The sequence below is a fragment of the Scardinius erythrophthalmus genome, assembly GCF_964197995.2.
Source record: "Scardinius erythrophthalmus genome assembly, chromosome: 3".
Lineage (NCBI taxonomy): Eukaryota > Metazoa > Chordata > Actinopteri > Cypriniformes > Leuciscidae > Scardinius > Scardinius erythrophthalmus.
In genome coordinates this window covers 60112854-60130097 of record NC_138223.1, presented here as the reverse complement: position 1 = coordinate 60130097, position 17244 = coordinate 60112854, and the positions used below count along the sequence as shown (strand labels likewise).

Below are 17244 nucleotides of genomic sequence, written 5' to 3'. Positions count from 1 at the left end.
CCAAACATAGAACCAGTCAACAGAGAAAGAGAAAGGATGTCTGGTTTGATGATGAATGTGCCGGTCTCAGAAAAGAACTCAGGAGACTTTCCAACAAAAAGCACAAAGATCCGTCCAGCCAGACATTACGGCTTTCTTACTCAGACTGTCTGCAAAAGTATAAAACACTTCTGTGGAAAAAAAGAGAAAAATATTTTCAAACTAAAATTGAAGAAATTGACGATTCAATAGATCAAAACACTTTCTGGACCTTATATAAAAAACTCGAAAAACCCAAATTAGAGATATCACTCCAGAATGGCACAATCTGGAAATCTTACTTCGAAAATCTGTACCAAAAAATTGAGCCGGCCGACCTCAACCAGCCTCAGAGTAGAATAAAGAAAACTCTAGAAGACATGGAAAAAACTATTAAGAGTTATCAAAATCCATTAGATAAATCAATAACAATATCTGAAATATTAGAACATATTAAAAATCTTAAATTAAAGAAAGCATGTGGACAAGATCACATTAATAACGAAATGCTTAAACTCAGCAGTCCCAGCATGATTCAAACTCTAGCCAAATTATTTAATCTGGTGTTCTGGTCTGGACACTTCCCTGAGATCTGGTCTGAGGGACTCATCACCCCCATATTTAAGAGCGGTGATCGATTCGACCCCAGTAACTACCGCGGGATCAGTGTGGGCAGTGTGTTGGGAAAACTGTTCTGTAGTATCATCAACAGACGCATCGTCTCACACATCTCAGCACACAACATCTTAAATAAAGCTCAGATTGGCTTTTTACCAAAACACCGCACATCTGACCACATCTATTCCCTCCACACTCTAATCCACAAGAACATCAACGACAAACAAAGGAAAATATTCGCATGTTTTGTAGACTTTAAAAAAGCATTCGACTCAATTTGGCATGATGGTCTATTGTACAAAATCCTACAAATTGGCATCGGCGGAAAAACATTTGACATTATAAAATCTCTGTACACCAACAGCAAAAGTGCGGTGAAGATCGGTAACCACAGAACCGCGTTCTTCCAGCAGGGCCGTGGAGTGAGTGTGTGTGTGTGTGTGTGTGTGTGTGTGTGTGTGTTCTTCCAGCAGGGCCGTGGAGTGAGGCAGGGCTGCAGTCTGAGCCCGACTCTATTCAACATCTACATCAATGATCTGGCATCAGCGCTGGAGAGCTCTACTGCGCCCGGCCTCACTCTACAGGGGTCAGAGGTCAGATGTCTGCTGTACGCGGACGACCTGGTCCTGCTGTCCCGCACACCTGAGGGCCTTCAGCAGAGCCTGTCCCTGCTGGAACAATACTGTCACGACTGGGCCCTGACCGTCAATCTGGACAAAACCAGAGTCATGGTGTTCCAGAAGAAAGCCCGATCTCAGGCACACAAACACCAGTTCCTGTATAAAGGTCATGTCCTGCAGCACAGCTCTAGCTACAGCTATCTGTGTGTGTGTGTGTGTGTGTGTGTGTGTGTGTACAGCTCTAGCTACAGCTATCTGTGTGTGTGTGTGTGTGTGTGTGTACAGCTCTAGCTACAGCTATCTGGGCATCGACATCAGCGCTTCGGGACGCTTCGGTCTGGCTGTGAAAACACTCGGTGAAAAGGCTCGGAGGGCTTTCTATGCTATAAAGTCACGATGTGGACACTTAAAATTACCCATTAAAACCTGGATAAAATTATATAATTCAATAATAAAACCAATTCTTCTATATGGATGTGAAATTTGGGGACCAGTACTAAATTGTAAAAATTGGGATAAAACATCAGTAGAAAAATTACAATTGGAAATTGGCAAAAATATTCTCGGGGTTCACAGAAACACGTCCACTGCCGCCTGCAGGGCTGAGCTGGGCCTGTACCCGCTGAACATCGAGATCCAGAAGAGATGTGTTCAGTTCTGGCATCACCTCCATCAGTCTGACCCAGAGTCAGTGCAATATAAAGCCCTCCTCGCCAATGAAACCTCAGCAGAACCTCATCCTCTGAACACACTCGCTCTTCAACTCGTCCATCAGACTATACTCCCCATCAACCCCAAACCTATCATTAACCAAATCCACAAACATCTGAAAGACACCCATGATGAAGCACTAAAAGCACATTTTGCCCTCCAGAATAAACTCCAATGTTACTCGACCCTCAATAGAACCACTAAACTGGCCAGTTATCTATTTATTAAACATTTTAAAGAAAGACAAATCCTCTCCAAATACAGATTAAGTGACCATGATCTAGAGATAGAGAGAGGAAGACGTAGACTAACATGGACAGAGAGAGAGCAGAGGATCTGTAGACACTGTGACCTACAGCACATCGAGGATGAGTGTGTGTGTGTGTGTGTGTGTGTGTGTGTGTGTGTGTGTGTGTGTGTGTGTGTGTGTGTGGACAGAGAGAGAGCAGAGGATCTGTAGACACTGTGACCTACAGCACATCGAGGAGGAGTGTGTGTGTGTGTGTGTGTGTGTGTGTGTGGACAGAGAGAGAGCAGAGGATCTGTAGACACTGTGACCTACAGTACATCGAGGATGAGAGTGTGTGTGTGTGTGTGTGTGTGTGGACAGAGAGAGAGAGCAGAGGATCTGTAGACACTGTGACCTACAGCACATCGAGGATGAGAGTGTGTGTGTGTGTGTGTGTGTGTGGACAGAGAGAGAGAGCAGAGGATCTGTAGACACTGTGACCTACAGCACATCGAGGAGTGTGTGTGTGTGTGTGTGTGTGTGTGTGTGTGTGTGTGTGTGTGTGTGGACAGAGAGAGAGAGCAGAGGATCTGTAGACACTGTGACCTACAGCACATCGAGGATGAGTGTGTGTGTGTGTGTGTGTGTGTGTGTGTGTGTGTGTGTGTGTGTGTGTGTGTGTGTGTGTGTGTGTGTGTGTGTGTGTGGACAGAGAGAGAGCAGAGGATCTGTAGACACTGTGACCTACAGCACATCGAGGATGAGTGTGTGTGTGTGTGTGTGTGTGTGTGTGTGTGTGTGTGTGTGTGTGTGTGTGTGTGTGGACAGAGAGAGAGCAGAGGATCTGTAGACACTGTGACCTACAGCACATCGAGGAGGAGTGTGTGTGTGTGTGTGTGTGTGTGTGTGTGTGTGTGTGTGTGTGTGTGTGTGTGTGTGTGTGTGTGTGTGTGTGTGTGTGTGTGTGTGTGGACAGAGAGAGAGCAGAGGATCTGTAGACACTGTGACCTACAGCACATCGAGGAGGAGTGTGTGTGTGTGTGTGTGTGTGTGTGTGTGTGTGTGTGTGTGTGTGTGTGTGTGTGTGTGTGTGTGTGTGTGTGTGTGTGTGTGTGGACAGAGAGAGAGCAGAGGATCTGTAGACACTGTGACCTACAGCACATCGAGGAGGAGTGTGTGTGTGTGTGTGTGTGTGTGTGTGTGTGTGTGTGTGTGTGTGTGTGTGTGTGTGTGTGTGTGTGTGTGTGTGTGTGTGTGGACAGAGAGAGAGCAGAGGATCTGTAGACACTGTGACCTACAGCACATCGAGGAGGAGTGTGTGTGTGTGTGTGTGTGTGTGTGTGTGTGTGTGTGTGTGTGTGTGTGTGTGTGTGTGTGTGTGTGTGTGTGTGTGTGTGTGGACAGAGAGAGAGCAGAGGATCTGTAGACACTGTGACCTACAGCACATCGAGGAGGAGTGTGTGTGTGTGTGTGTGTGTGTGTGTGTGTGTGGACAGAGAGAGAGCAGAGGATCTGTAGACACTGTGACCTACAGCACATCGAGGAGGAGTGTGTGTGTGTGTGTGTGTGTGTGTGTGTGTGTGTGTGTGGACAGAGAGAGAGCAGAGGATCTGTAGACACTGTGACCTACAGCACATCGAGGAGGAGTGTGTGTGTGTGTGTGTGTGTGTGTGTGGACAGAGAGAGAGAGCAGAGGATCTGTAGACACTGTGACCTACAGCACATCGAGGAGTGTGTGTGTGTGTGTGTGTGTGTGTGTGTGTGTGTGTGTGTGTGTGTGTGTGTGTGTGTGTGTGGACAGAGAGAGAGCAGAGGATCTGTAGACACTGTGACCTACAGCACATCGAGGATGAGTGTGTGTGTGTGTGTGTGTGTGTGTGTGTGTGTGTGTGGACAGAGAGAGAGCAGAGGATCTGTAGACACTGTGACCTACAGCACATCGAGGATGAGTGTGTGTGTGTGTGTGTGTGTGTGTGTGTGTGTGTGTGTGTGTGTGTGTGTGTGGACAGAGAGAGAGCAGAGGATCTGTAGACACTGTGACCTACAGCACATCGAGGATGAGTGTGTGTGTGTGTGTGTGTGTGTGTGTGTGTGTGTGTGTGTGTGTGTGTGTGTGTGTGTGTGTGTGTGTGTGTGTGTGTGTGTGTGTGTGTGGACAGAGAGAGAGCAGAGGATCTGTAGACACTGTGACCTACAGCACATCGAGGATGAGTGTGTGTGTGTGTGTGTGTGTGTGTGTGTGTGTGTGTGTGTGTGTGTGTGTGTGTGTGTGTGTGTGTGTGTGTGTGTGTGTGGACAGAGAGAGAGCAGAGGATCTGTAGACACTGAGATCTACAGCACATCGAGGATGAGGAACACTTTCTGCTCTTCTGCTCTAAATACTCCAGTATAAGAGAAACCTTTCTGCCCAGATTTGAAATCTTGATTCCATCGTTCTCTGAACTGAGCGACACTGATAAAATGTTCTTCTTACTGGGAGAAGATGATAGTACAGCTGCACTCGCGGCTAAATATGTGTTAGCTATTCACAACGCCACAGTCAGCTAGAGAGACCCACTGTATTTATTCATTTATCAAGATAGATTGTCTATTTATCTATCTATTTGTATATGCTACTGTACATATGACATGATCGATACATTTGTTTTATTATTTACATTCATTGTTATTACTATATGTTGATGCTTTGGCAACATTGTGTTACACAGTCATGCTAATAAAGCTCATTTGAAATTGAAAATTGAAATTGAAATTGAAATTGAGAGAGAGAGAGAGAGAGAGAGAGAGAGAGAGAGAGAGAGAGAGAGAGAGAGAGAGAGAGAGAGAGAGAGAGAGAGAGAGAGAGAGAGAGAGAGAGAGAGAGAGAGGTGCGCGCGTGTGCTGGGAGAGCAGTACCGGCGATTCTCAGAAACTAAATAAGGCTTGGGCGCTTTTTGAAAAAAAAGAAAAAAAGAAAAAAAAATTTGCTAAAGGGGTCTGCAATGTCGCTAAGTTGGCAACACTGTGTATCTTCATTTCTCCAACTAGGGGTTGGGCCACGGATCAAACAGAAAATACGCGCTGCGTTAATTGCGCGTTAAAAAATGAGTGCCATTAATGTGATTTTGCGTCAACGCGTTATTAACGCGCTAACTTTGACAGCACTTCTATTTACATCTTCAAGAATTCATATTCATTTTATTTTGGGGATTTTTCATCTGATTCATTGAAAGAATAAATCAACAAATTAATCCATAATCAAAATAATCATTAGTTGCAGCCCTACTGCAAATCTCCTCTCTCTGTGTGAATTCAGTGTGTGTGTGACTCCCATAAAACAGTTAATTCACCACTACAGGTTTACACATAGACATAATATACATAGACGCCCTATTGGCCGCTTTGGAACGTTGCTGCGATACGTCAACGCGTCCGCCATTTTGTGGAGGGCAAGACTGCGCTGTAATCAAATGCAAGTAAACTGCTGAGCTGCGGTTTTTCTGGATAACCAAAAAAAATTACATTTATCAACCGATTTCGGTGGTTTGTATGTGGTGTACAAAAAAAGTTCCATCTGTAGTTAGTTAAACTCTCGATAGTTAGACTTATATTTTATTTTATTTTTTTAATAAGGAATGGCCAAAGCTCTGGCTTGTCATGTATTTAGCTTTTCATTCTTGGATAAGAATTGTGAACACCCCCCTACTGAGATATAATTTAATTTTCACATTAAATTAAATAAAGTTTCTTATTGTGGGAAAAGCATATTCTGTCATTGACCCGATTTTAGCAATAACAAAGATAACTGATGGATCCTTTATGGTAATATGATATGGTACAACTACAGTGCAATGCAAAGAGTAAATATAAGATAAAGTGAGAGGTAGGCTAATAGTAAATAGTTTAGTCAATAAAATAAACAAACAATATACAGTAAATAAAATAGTAATAATAATAATAATAATATATTGATAATAGCATATAGTTTATGTAATAGCAGTAGAATATGAAATATCAATTACAGAATATAGACAATAAAAAATAATAGGTTAAATAGTTACTATGAATAGTAAAATAATTTAACAGCATAACTATAATAGATTGATTATTGCAAGTGGTATATTATTATAATAACAATAATAAATAATGTAAATTTATACATTTTAAAATATTATTACATAGGCTATATAAAATAAAATGACGCAACCCTGTCTCTTTTTGTTAAATTTCAGTTTTTAAAAGGTATAAGAAGCTATACAAATCAAGAAATAAAGTAAACGATCCAGTCAAACATACAGCAGGCTACACTGTTATAATAGCCTAAATATATAAAGTTATGAAACTTCACTTTGCCCTCAGCCAAAACAATCTGCCAAGGAACAAATTATAGATTAATGAAACCAAAGATCGCCCGTTAGATAAACACAAGACGAATTATTCTCACTAGACTGACAGCGACTAACGTCAGAACTCAGAAGCGGTGTACGACAGGAACTATAGCCGAGGCAAGGCTGTTCTCGGCGGGGTACATGAGCGCTGAGCGCCCGCGGGGATCGCTGGATCTCACAACTCCGAAACCGTCAGATAACATTTTTAAAAAGGCGCTATCTTTATAAATAAACCACAGATTTGAGCTTTAAACAACTACATTGTCGACTGAAAAACTCTTAAAACTACATTTCGTGACACAATAACAGTAGTATTTTTAAATTTCGTGGCCTTTCTCCTCTGAAAATAAAAATAGTAAATGAAATGCAACCAGAAACAAATTTTCAGTTTTGCTTGAGAAAGGTAATTCCCTGAGACCTGTTTTCAATTGTGTGGCGATTTGTAAAGCCCCAAGCAGCACAAGAAATAGGCATTTTTCTCAATTCTCGTTATGAGAGGTATGGGAAAGTTGCCCTCCGCAGTATGGCGGCGCCGTTGACGTACGATCCAGCGGCCAATAGGGCGTCTATGTATATTATGTCTATGGGTTTACACTCACCTGAGGTCAGAGGTCACTGGTTCATTACTGGGGTCAGAGGTCACTGATTCATCACTGGGGTCAGAGGTCACTGGTTTATCACTGAGTTTAGGAGGCTTATCCATGGATGCGTCACTCTTCACAGACACACAGCTGGGATCTGGAGATGAAGATCTCTGTCTCCTGATACTGAGAAACACAGATATATTTCTTCCTTTAGTTCTGTCATTTATTATGAGTCGGTCTGTTGTCTCTAATATTGCATTATATCTCACCTGGGGTCAGAGGTCACTGATTCATTACTGGGGTCAGAGGTCACTGATTCATCACTGGGGTCAGAGGTCACTGATTCATCACTGGGGTCAGAGGTCACTGGTTTATCACTGGGGTCAGAGGTCACTGGTTCATCACTGGGGTCAGAGGTCACTGGTTTATCACTGGGGTCAGAGGTCACTGGTTCATCACTGAGGTCAGAGGTCACTGGTTTATCACTGAGTTTAGGAGGCTTATCCATGGATGCGTCACTCTTCACAGACACACAGCTGGGATCTGGAGATGAAGATCTCTGTCTCCTGATACTGAGAAACACAGATATATTTCTTCCTTTAGTTCTGTCATTTATTATGAGTCGGTCTGTTGTCTCTAATATTGCATTATATCTCACCTGGGGTCAGAGGTCACTGATTCATTACTGGGGTCAGAGGTCACAGATTCATCACTGGGGTCAGAGGTCACTGGTTTATCACTGGGGTCAGAGGTCACTGGTTCATCACTGAGGTCAGAGGTCACTGGTTTATCACTGAGTTTAGGAGGCTTATCCATGGATGCGTCACTCTTCACAGACACACAGCTGGGATCTGGAGATGAAGATCTCTGTCTCCTGATACTGAGAAACACAGATATATTTCTTCCTTTAGTTCTGTCATTTATTATGAGTCGGTCTGTTGTCTCTAATATTGCATTATATCTCACCTGGGGTCAGAGGTCACTGATTCATTACTGGGGTCAGAGGTCACAGATTCATCACTGGGGTCAGAGGTCACTGGTTTATCACTGGGGTCAGAGGTCACTGGTTCATCACTGAGGTCAGAGGTCACTGGTTTATCACTGAGTTTAGGAGGCTTATCCATGGATGCGTCACTCTTCACAGACACACAGCTGGGATCTGGAGATGAAGATCTCTGTCTCCTGATACTGAGAAACACAGATATATTTCTTCCTTTAGTTCTGTCATTTATTATGAGTCGGTCTGTTGTCTCTAATATTGCATTATATCTCACCTGGGGTCAGAGGTCACTGATTCATTACTGGGGTCAGAGGTCACTGATTCATCACTGGGGTCAGAGGTCACTGATTCATCACTGGGGTCAGAGGTCACTGGTTCATCACTGAGGTCAGAGGTCACTGGTTTATCACTGAGTTTAGGAGGCTTATCCATGGATGCGTCACTCTTCACAGACACACAGCTGGGATCTGGAGATGAAGATCTCTGTCTCCTGATACTGAGAAACACAGATATATTTCTTCCTTTAGTTCTGTCATTTATTATGAGTCGGTCTGTTGTCTCTAATATTGCATTATATCTCACCTGGGGTCAGAGGTCACTGATTCATTACTGGGGTCAGAGGTCACTGATTCATCACTGGGGTCAGAGGTCACTGATTCATCACTGGGGTCAGAGGTCACTGGTTTATCACTGGGGTCAGAGGTCACTGGTTCATCACTGGGGTCAGAGGTCACTGGTTTATCACTGGGGTCAGAGGTCACTGGTTCATCACTGAGGTCAGAGGTCACTGGTTTATCACTGAGTTTAGGAGGCTTATCCATGGATGCGTCACTCTTCACAGACACACAGCTGGGATCTGGAGATGAAGATCTCTGTCTCCTGATACTGAGAAACACAGATATATTTCTTCCTTTAGTTCTGTCATTTATTATGAGTCGGTCTGTTGTCTCTAATATTGCATTATATCTCACCTGGGGTCAGAGGTCACTGATTCATTACTGGGGTCAGAGGTCACTGATTCATCACTGGGGTCAGAGGTCACTGATTCATCACTGGGGTCAGAGGTCACTGGTTCATCACTGGGGTCAGAGGTCACTGATTCATTACTGGGGTCAGAGGTCACTGATTCATCACTGGGGTCAGAGGTCACTGATTCATCACTGGGGTCAGAGGTCACTGGTTCATCACTGGGGTCAGAGGTCACTGATTCATCACTGGGGTCAGAGGTCACTGGTTTATCACTGAGTTTAGGAGGCTTATCCATGGATGCTTTACTCTTCACAGACACACCGCTGGGATCTGGAGATGAAGATCTCTCACAGCTCTCTCTGTTCTCCATAATGAGAAACTGACTTCAGATCTGCATAAGGAAACACTGAGAGAAAAATCATAAGACTCTTTAGTAAGACTACATAAGACATTAAGACTATTCCAGTAAGTACAGTAAAATCAAATCCCAATACTACACACACAATGACTTTCTAGAGAGTTCTGTGTGTTCAGACAGTAGTTGCAGCAGATTGTGGAGGATCCTTTTCTTCTGGAGTCCATAAAGTACTGGTTTACTGTGGAAGAACTGGTCTGACTGCACAAGGCCAGATGTGAACCTCTGAGATGAAGTGGATCAGTGCTTCAGTCTCCATTACCCACCGTCAGTGTCTCACTGATGCTCTTGAGTCTCACTGAACACTTCAACAGCAGGAGGAAGAGCCTGAATCTCTCTCTGTTCAGAAGCTTCATGTGTTTCTGCTGCTGTAGAGAGACTCACTGACAGCTTCTCTGTGTCAGAGCTCATATCACACTGACTGATCAGCACATCTGATCAATAACTCTCTGAACACTTCCACATCCAGCCGGTTACACTTTTATAATGATTAAAAGAACTGATAAATCAAATTTTCCTTTAGCTTTTGACATTTGAGAGGTCATGTTATGTGGGGGTGTTCTACATATGGTATAGTATTGCCACCTTAAAAAAACAACAACAACCAATGTCCCGCTCAATAGTGCAAAAAACGAAAAGTGCCTTGCAGGTGTGCAATGATAAATTGTTCTAATAGTGGGCAAAGGGTTGTCCTATTTCTCGAGAGGAAAGAAAGTGCAGAGCTGTAAGCACCAGAGTGACTGAAGGATTGCCGTAAAGCAGTATCTCTGGACGTACGATGTGTATGACATCATTGACACTTTAAAAGACTTTTCAAAGCAAATAAGTGACTCTAAAAAATCTAACACCCAGCAATGTGTAATTTCTTTGCATCTCCTTTCAGCATTCAAATTACTAGACAAAACATTATATCCTGAGAGAAGTGGATTTTGAGGGGTATAGCTCCATAGACCTCCATTCATTCTGCACTCGTCCTGTGAGCGCCCTCATGTGGAGCCAGAGTGGAACTGCAGCCAGTTCAGAAGCCGGAAGTGTAGTGAGAGTGAAACTTCTCCCCTTATTAGACATTCTCTGGTGTTTCTCACTGTTCTAGCCTCTGTGTTTTATGTAATAATGGCGTACAGTCTGAGCACATTAATAAAAACGGTCAAAGCCATTAGATAAATCAGCTTATAAGTGCTTGTTGGGTCATTCATGGCTCAAATGGTCTATTTGTGAAAATCTTCACGGCGCAGTTTTGGTCAGTTAACCCTTCCTTGAGCCCTTATCTTTAATATTCTGATTTATGAAAGTCTAACTGACCAAAACTGTACTGTGAAACATTACCAAATCACAAAAGTGCATCTGAGCCACATACGACCCGACAAGATGACCAGTTTTTATACTTATAAGCGGATTAATCTAACGCAAACTAACTGCGCAGATCGACGCATGGCCTACAGACGCACGCGCCCGTAATGTTTACGTTTCCTAATTTTTATATTCCCTTCAGATTGCAACGTATCCGTAAATTAACAAAAATAGAATTAAAACCGAAAAGGCTCGATATCATTATGATCCTGAAGATGAATTTGTCCAGCTTTATCCACTTTTACATGCGTAAAACTCTAATAATCAACTCTAATAATCCTTATATCTGAAGATCAAGGTTGATATGATAAAACAATGTACAATAATATGACATGCTAACAGAAACTGATAAATGAACTTACCGTGAAAGCTGATATTTTCTGATATTTTAAGTCTTCAAACTGCGCACTTTCCGTTCGAGCTTACTTTCGATTTCGCCACAGAAACAGTGAAGACTGCGCATGCGCAGAAGACCTCGAGCGTCAAGCGTTTTCCTCCTCTTTGGGCGTCAACAAGCCACGCTCCCCGCATCCACAATCTCTTCTTCTTTTACTTTTCTGTTTTAGTCTGCTGTAAAAGCTACTTCATGGCTTCCTCTATCTGTAATTCATTCTACTGATTAGTCCATCAGCTCCCCAGCTCGTGAATCAGTGTGCATTATTTCGGGCACTATTACGCTTGCACTATTATTGCTTGCAAACAGTACAGTGATAACAAACATAACATGGTATACAATTTTGCGACATAACTACAAAAATGTCAATACAAAATATAACAATATGTACAATGTCATCTGAACATACAAAATAACAGTGCATAACTAAGACAAATAAAAATAAAGAGAAATAGGTGTTATCAAAAAAAAAAAAAAAAGAAATCATGAGGGTAGGCTAAGACATTTTATACATCATTTAGTGTACACAAATTAAAGTCATTACATATACATATTTGAAATTGTTTTAATTGCTTTATTTACCGAGGATGAAATAGTGTTAAGGTACATTTTAAATTCTTTTAAAAAACAACAATAGAAATTGGTTTGTTATTGGTGAATTTACATGTATGGATATAAAATTTGCCAATAAAATAAAATTAACAACAAAGCATGCCTTTTTTTTATTGGGGTCAGAATCAAAGTATCCACAAATAATGTCTTTAAAGGTCACTGATATATCTTGCTGGATATTCTCTTTAATAAATGTTTCAATATTTTTCCATAGTTGTTCAGTATAGAAACATGAACAGAATAAATGATAAACAGTTTCTGTGTGAACTTGGCAAAATGAGCATCTTGTGTCAATATTACTTTTATATTCAATCATAAAATATTGAACAGGGTAAAATGTATTTATTATTTTAAAGGGCACTTATTTTACTGTATAATAAAATATTTCTGTTGTAATGACCAAATCTTTTTTTTTTTAATAAATTGCTCCAATAAGAGATTGCAGGAGAAACAGTGTATTTGTAATTATTTGCAAGAAAGAAAGAAAGAAAGAAAGAAAGAAAGAGGGCAGAGATAAGGTTAGGAATGTAAAGTCAGTAGTGTGGTTTCTTCATTCACCTACACCTGCACTGGATGGCCAATTTCAAAATACTGTATTTGTATGTAAATACATTTTTCCTCACAGTATTTTGTATTTTTATTTTACATATGTTTCTATGTGTTTATGCCCATCTCTGTTTATACAGCAACATATATGTGAATGTAGCAGATTGGGGATTTCCCTCCATCACTCCCCCTGGTGGAGAACGGGGATAATCCCATAGGCTCAGCTGTGTCAGACACTGGCTGGTTAATCGTTATCATGATTGCACTTATAATAAAAGCTAGACGCACAAGTAGCGGAGCTTGTGTTTAGCCGTTTCTGGCTACCCCCTTGCGTTCCCTTTTTCTACCTTTTCCTGATGAGAGTTGTGTAGTTTGGGTCACTTATTTGTCCAGTCTCGGTCGCTGCAGTGCAGTGAGGGCATGTTGCAGCATGCGGGCGTTGTTCTGGCGCAGTTTTATTGTTGAAGACTAAAAAATGTACTGTTTAATGTTATATGTATCTGTATTGTTTTTCTTCATTTTTCTTCATAATTTCATAATGTATTTTGTCAAGCCAGAGTTTTATGTGCATGTGTTCAGTGCATGAGGAGACTATAGATAGTATGAACCATGTGAAGATCATGTCACATGAGACCGGTGGTTGAGCTATATTTTGTAGAGGGTGTGTACAATGTAACATGTTTCAACTGATGCAGATGTAAACAACACAGATAGTTTCTTAATATGGAAGTGGTTTGTGCCATGTATTCGCATTACATATATGTTCCAATTTTAAACCTAAGCATAGTTTGTTACCTTAAAAGGAAGCTGCTCTGTAATGTATATAAGCTCAATCTTACTGTACCACCTCAGAGAAACAGGGGCATGAGAAACAAAGGCATAAGAGAAACTTAATGGCATGAGAAATATAAAGCCAGAGAAACCATTCACATCTAGCATGATGGGATGAGAGGATAAAGAAATGGGGAACAGAGAAATCTGGAATGAAGACCTCTCATGTAGCCTTGTTCGTATATGCTTGTTTCTCTCTGTCTGACACATGATACATAATAAATTGAGATCCCTTGGCAAAAGTAACTGGTGTAGCTTGCGTGATTCTACCATAAAGGGGAAACCATGATTTTTAAATCTACAATTGTTTTATTAGGATCACCATTAGCGGCCCATTTAATGGCAGCTAGTCGTCCTGGGGTCCTCTTTAAAAAAATATTCACAACATAAAATTACACAAAACAAACACAAATTACAATCAAGAGAATTCAAACATTACAGTTACATTCTAAATATTACCAAGTGAAAGAACATGACAATTTCCAGCTTACACGAGGTCATTTGCAGCAGTTCCTGGGTTACTGTCCTCTTAAATTTGTATTTGTTCTGAACTCTGCGTGATGAGACAGAGCGTCGATTCCAAATAGATATTGCTCTGTAAAGTGATGTGCATTTCAGAAAATTTGTCCTGGGAAGCGGGAGTTTTATGTCACCACCTTTGGCGCATTTCCACTGCATGGTACGGTACGGTACGGTACGGCTCGCTGTATATGGTTCCACCTCTGTTGAGGTTCCAAGCGTACCGTACCGATACTGAAATGTGACGTGAAAACACTGCAGATCACTGATTGGTCAGACAGAATCATCACTACCAACGTCATTGTATTTACGACAGAGACACTAAACCCGCTGGATTTAAATAGCCAGTAGACAACAGCCAACGGTGTAGCACTTGTTTTAAAAGTATTTGCTTCAAAAAAAAAGAGTATAAACTTGGCTGAATCGTGGTCAGTGGACGAGGTGCAGATGTTCCTCTCGTTGGTTGCCGAGGACCGGATGGGGAAACACGGAATGAAAAATTTGCATTTAATATGATGATGTCATGGCAGTAGAGACGGCAACTATAATGATCAGTCCCACCCACTTTGAAGCGGTACTAACTGCAGTGGAAAAGCAAACGAGCTAAAGCGAACCGTGCCGTACCGAGTCGAGTCGTACCACGCAGTGGAAAAGCGAAGCGAGCCGAACCGTTCCGCGCCGAGTCGAACCGTACCGAGCTGAACCACGCAGTGGAAAAGCGCCATTACAGTGCCTGCCTGGTGGCATATAAGTGTCCACTTCCTACAAAAACAAGCTGCTCAGAAAGAAACTGTGGTTGTTTCATAAATACTGCATTCCACAATATTAAAGTTAATCGTAGTTTGTCGAATTTTGTCGTTCTGGCGCAGTTGGGGGCTATAGCCTAGCGGCGTGCTAGCGATGGGGAAATGAAGCCTCATGAATCACTGAGGCTTTCCCCTGACTGTTTCGGGAAAATATTCCAAGCTTGGAGAGTGTGGAGAACAGCGCCAAGAACAGCGCCATCTGGTGCTTATTTAAGCAGAAGCCGGTGTTAGAAGCTCTGGCAGAAGAAGCAACCACAACACACTCCATAGTTTTAATGTGTACAAATATAAGCCTTACATGTTTTGTTTGATTTGTGCAATAAAAAAAATAATTTTCTCTCCTCACAAACACATCAACCAGACTGAGGCAACAATGACTCGTTAAATATGATCTGGAGTTCGAGCCTTCTGACACCCGAAGCGAAATGCGCACGTGATTGGACAGAAAGTGAGGCTTCATTTGTCGTCGATCACATGACTTTAGTAAACCAATACACACCCCGATACGGGGCTTCACTAGAAATCGTGTTGCATGTACGATACACACATCGAAGCTTCAGTGTCATACGTAACATCACTACTGGCTCGGTGTTAACGCATCTGTGATCAGCAGGACACACAGACCCAGACTACGCTGCTGTTTTTATCTCCCTTATAAATTTGCTGTGTTTTCTCGATACATGTATTTTTATGGATCTGTAATATAAGTGCTGTGGGTTCTCCCTGGGACATCTGTGTTTGGTGTAGTGTTAAACACACTTGAGTGTGGATTTGTAGTGTGGGACACTAGTGTAGTGAGTGATTACTTACGAGGTGTGTCAGGGATTCTTTCTCCTGTTAGTGTCTTCGAGTAACCCCCAGTCTGTATTTATTTCCTCTTTGTTTGTCTTTCTTTTTGAATCTATTTAAAATTCCTTCTTTTTTTGTATTAACATCTGTAGGTAATTACGAGGTAACTGTCTGGAAGGTATTTATTAGTGAATGTGGTGTCTCTCAATGTGAAAAGATTTTATGTAATAAATAGTTTTTTAATTGTCAGAACTGTCTCAGTCCTCTTTGTGAAGAACAAACCTGTGTTGTCTGAGTATATCCTTGTCGGATTGGCCTGGTGTGTAGAGATAAGGAGGACTCAAATGCAGTGATGAGAAGTGAAAAGTTTATTAGTAAACTTCGTGAACAATATTAAGTGACACAGTGAACAAATGTTAAAGGAACACTTCGACTTTTTGGGACTTTAGCTTATTCACCTTATCCCCCAGAGTTAGATAAGTCCATACATACCTTTTTCATCTCCGTGCGTGCTGTAAGTCTGTCTGACGCACCCACCACTAGCCTAGCTTAGCACAAAGACTGGAGGTAAATGGCTACAGCCAGGGGCGCTGCTAAGAATTTTGGGCCCCATGAAAAAAATCTTGACAGGGCCCCCAACACAGCTGAGACTTTTTTCATATTAATTTACATAAAATCATGCGCTTTTAATGTATTTTGACTATCATTCTCATATATTTAAGTCAATCAGACAATTGAACTCCATCCCATGTCCACACCCGTAATTTGTCCTCTGTAATACTGCACTACTTCAGTACTGTATAATGTATATACTGTGCATAGCTGTACATGTGTCATATAGTGTTCACATATATTTATATTTGTATGTATGTACTGTACATATTTGTACTGTACACTGGCAATGACAATAAAGTAAATCTAATCTAACCTAATATTTTTAACATGACAGTTGAAATGTAACGGAAACACTGAGCACTCTTAATACAATGAAATGTATTTATATTTATTTGCTTCAACACTGAAACAGAAATATAATCATTTCTACCTATAACGTCCACAGGCAGTCATTTTGCGCTGTTTAAATTGACTTTTGCTGACGGTCTGGATCAAATAATGTGAAAGCAGGGGCGGTTCTAAGGTCAGTGGATATTCGGGGCTTTAGCCCAAACTAAAATTGGGTATTTATATATAAAGGAATGAATTAATTATTTATAAAAGCGATTTATGGGAATAAAGACAAATAAGGCTTATTGTATGACAGGGTTTTCCTGGCTTAAAATGAGGCGGAGGTGGTAAAAATCCTAATAATGTATTTTAATAATAAGGTAATTAAATGTAATTTTTCATAGATCATCATATAGCCTAATGTGTTTTCGACATTTTTTTTGTGGTTAGAGTTTGTTACCTCTAAGGGGGTCCGGTGGCATGCCCCCCCCGGAAGAAATTTTGGTACATTTTAAAGATAAATTCATTAATCTGGTGCACTTTGAGTCCCCCGAATCCACTGTTAAAAAATTTAATAATCCACCCGCAAACCACCCATATTCTTTGATTTAGATATCTGCATCTGATCACATTACAATTATTCAAATTCTCAGTGTTAAACATGATAATATGGTAACATATCACACTGAAGTTGGCTCACTGATTCATCACTGAATAAAGGAGGAGGAGTCATTGATCCGTCACTCTTCACAGACACACCGCTGGGATCTGGAGATGAAGATCTCTCACAGCTCTCTCTGTTCTCCATAATGAGAAACTGACTTCAGATCTGCATAAGGAAACACTGAGAAAAAAATCATAAGACTCTTTAGTAAGACTACATAAGAGATTAAGACTATTCCAGTAAGTACAGTAAAATCA

At 41.3% G+C, this 17244-nt stretch overlaps 1 protein-coding gene across 4 annotated transcripts in view; it reads right to left on the bottom strand.

The window, feature by feature from the left end:
• Positions 1-11331, bottom strand: part of LOC308687550 (uncharacterized protein) — a gene marked incomplete at its 3' end in the record, with an annotated part of 139812 nt that extends 128481 nt beyond the window's left edge. For 2 of the 4 annotated variants that reach the window (XM_081360152.1, XM_081360149.1), the window contains exons 1-8: positions 11244-11331; positions 9119-9522; positions 8730-9032; positions 8422-8643; positions 8114-8335; positions 7806-8027; positions 7417-7719; positions 7163-7330 (exon numbers count right to left, since the gene is read on the bottom strand). In XM_081360152.1, coding sequence (XP_081216278.1) covers positions 7163-7330; positions 7417-7719; positions 7806-8027; positions 8114-8335; positions 8422-8643; positions 8730-9032; positions 9119-9486 — 1808 coding nt within the window. In that variant the 5' untranslated portion in view covers positions 9487-9522; positions 11244-11331. The remainder of the gene's footprint in view (positions 1-7162; positions 7331-7416; positions 7720-7805; positions 8028-8113; positions 8336-8421; positions 8644-8729; positions 9033-9118; positions 9523-11243) is intronic. The other 2 variants (XM_081360150.1, XM_081360151.1) reach the window with 2 other exon arrangements.
• Positions 11332-17244: the final 5913 nt, after the last annotated feature.